This window comes from Micromys minutus (genome assembly GCF_963924665.1).
Source record: "Micromys minutus genome assembly, chromosome: 13".
In the NCBI taxonomy this organism is placed as follows: Eukaryota; Metazoa; Chordata; class Mammalia; order Rodentia; family Muridae; genus Micromys; species Micromys minutus.
In genome coordinates, this window is record NC_137982.1 from 59,453,145 (window position 1) to 59,455,841 (window position 2,697).

At 33.3% G+C, this 2,697-nt stretch overlaps 1 protein-coding gene across 1 annotated transcript; it reads right to left on the reverse strand.

The window, feature by feature from the left end:
• Positions 1-870: 870 nt before the first annotated feature.
• Positions 871-1,806, reverse strand: LOC308429265 (olfactory receptor 4C15-like; the record flags this gene model as incomplete). Its single annotated transcript, XM_080927993.1, has 1 exon — positions 871-1,806. One exon carries the CDS (start codon positions 1,804-1,806, stop codon positions 871-873), a length of 936 nt encoding a protein of 311 aa, XP_080784119.1.
• Between the last annotated feature and the right edge of the window lie 891 nt (positions 1,807-2,697).

The following is a 2,697-nucleotide window of genomic DNA, read 5'->3' on the forward strand; positions in this document are numbered from 1 at the left end:
ATCTCTCACTTTTCTAGTGGCTCTTTCCACATCAATAAAATTATTCAAGAGGACCCCTTATTGATGTTTCTAGTGCCTAGCCTCATCATTTTTATCTCACGTGTGCCTGAAGGCTTGTTTTCTAGGTGGTTGCCGACCATAGAAGGATGATTAAGAGAACTATGTATCATCAAGTCTACCTTATTTGTCATGTTGCATTGTTTTAACTAAGACATGAAGCACATTATTAAGTAAGAGTAATGAGAATGGGCACCTATGTGTTGTTCCTCATTTTAGTAAGGGAGTTGAATATCCTCTGGAAGAAAATACATCTTAAGGATTTATATGTCTTCTTATCTTTTCACATCTTTCTCTCTCTGAAGTCCATGTGGGCCTGGATTTGAAGTAATCTTCTCAGAAAAATCCTAGTAGTAAAATTAAATAAGACTCTACTTGGAGTTTCAATCGTAATTTAAAAACAGAAAATGTAGACTCTAAATGTCAAAGGATATTCATTCCTTTCATCTATATGTAAGATTATTTAAAATATGATTACACAGTGGTTCAGACATTGAAGGAGATAGATTATATATTGAAGGAGCAGTGCCTAAATAATGGGCAATGATAAAATTTGTAGATAGTCTGTGTTGGGGTTAGAAAGTGAGGACCTAGATGATTGTATGGGAAAAGGTGTTTTAAGAACACTAGAAGCATACACTTTTAAGTTGATGCTTATATTAAATTCATATCTAAAATTTACTTAGTTGTACTGGAGTCAAAAATGTACATCAAAATAGAAATGCACAACAAGATCCAAGCTTAGGTTTTCATGCACATATAGCAAGATTTATTACAAATTGAACCATTTTCTGGTCCCATAAATCAAATAATTTAAGGCTTATCAGCAATATTAAACAATCTCCTACACATTTTCTTGATGGCATTTTTCATTTCTTTATTCCTAAAGGTATAAGCCAAAGGATTTAGCATTGGTGTCAGGATATCATCAAATATAAACATATTTTTCTCAAATGAGAATTCAGAATTATTTCGTGCATATATTAATATGCAAGGGACAAAGAAAAGGAGCACAACTGTAATGTGGGATCCACAGGTAGAGAGTGCTTTCCGCCGCCCTTCAGAACTGTGTGCTCTCAAAGAGAACAATATAACACCATAGGAGACAAGCAAAATGAATAAGATTATGATGCAGATAGACCCACTGTTGGCAAACACCAAAATGACAAAAATGTATGTGTTAGTGCAGGCAAGCTTCAGTAATGGGAATAAGTCACATACAAAATGATCAATAACATTGGGTCCACAAAAAGGCAGTTGCAAAGTGAAGATAATTTGTATGATAGAATGCAAGAAGCCTCCTGCCCAAGCAACTCCCACAAGTGTGCCACAGAGCCTCTGGGTCATAATGGAAGAATAATGCAAGGGCTTGCAAATAGCCACATAGCGGTCATAGGCCATGGCTGACAGGACAATCACTTCGGCCCCTGTGAAGAAGTGTACAGCAAACAGTTGTATCATGCAACATTCAAAGGAAATGGTCTTCCTCTTATAGATGAAGTCTACAATCATCTTGGGTGTGATTACAGAAGAAACACATGCATCAATGAAGGATAGGAAAGACAAAAAGAAGTACATGGGGGACCCAAAAAGTGTAGGACTGCATATAATTGTTACCACAATTATTATGTTGCCCCCAATGGTTGCAAGGTAGACTAAGAAAAACAAAATAAATAGTATTTTCTCAACTTTTGGGTTTTGTGAAAGACCCAGGAGTATGAACTCAGTGACAAAGCTCTGGTTTTGCATGATTCTTTAGAAAGAACTGCTAAGTAATTAATAGTCTGAAAAATGCTGTATGTGTTTCCACATATGAGATAAACTGCCAGCTTCAAGGTATTAGATCTGTAAAGACAAAAAGATGTTTCTTATATTTATTTTTAATTGTTAATTTTATTTTATTTTATTTTTACTAAGGCATGGAAAAAAGTCTGACGTAGCTCCACCTGTGCTTCAAATAACCATTTAGACAAATAAGACTTTAATCTCCCAATTATTGCTCCTCTGCCTCAAAGTGCTAGAATTACAAGATGTGCCATTAAAACTTATCACCTCCATAATTTTATCACGATACTCCACAAACTGTCAATGAACAAGAATATGTGAGTATTGATGTCAGCATTCTTTATTTTAACATATGCTAATGTAAAAACTTAAACACTCAAAAGAAAAATGAGTGGCACTGTATGTATAAGTTTCTGTAAGAGTGTGTGTATGTGTGTGAGTGTGTGTGTTATATATGTATGCATGTTTGTGTATGTGTGTGTATATGTGTGTGAGTGTATGTGTATGTGAGTAGATGTGTGTGTGTGTCTGTGTGTGTATGTGTTTAGAGAGAGAGAAAGTTGAGAGATAGTGAGGTAGGAAGTAGTTAGAAAGAGTTGTGGTAAGAGAAAACATGATGAACATATATTGTATAAATTTTTAGTTAAAAATATTATTTTAAAAATAATGTCAGAGTGATATAAATTATATAGATATATATATATATACACACACATATATATAGTATGAATTTGATATAAGTTCAGGAAAACCTTTTAAAAAGTATATAAGAAATAACTTTAAATTATAACCATAATTATAGTTTTTATACCAATATACTCAGTATTAAATTTTATTGTAAGAATTAAATAAATA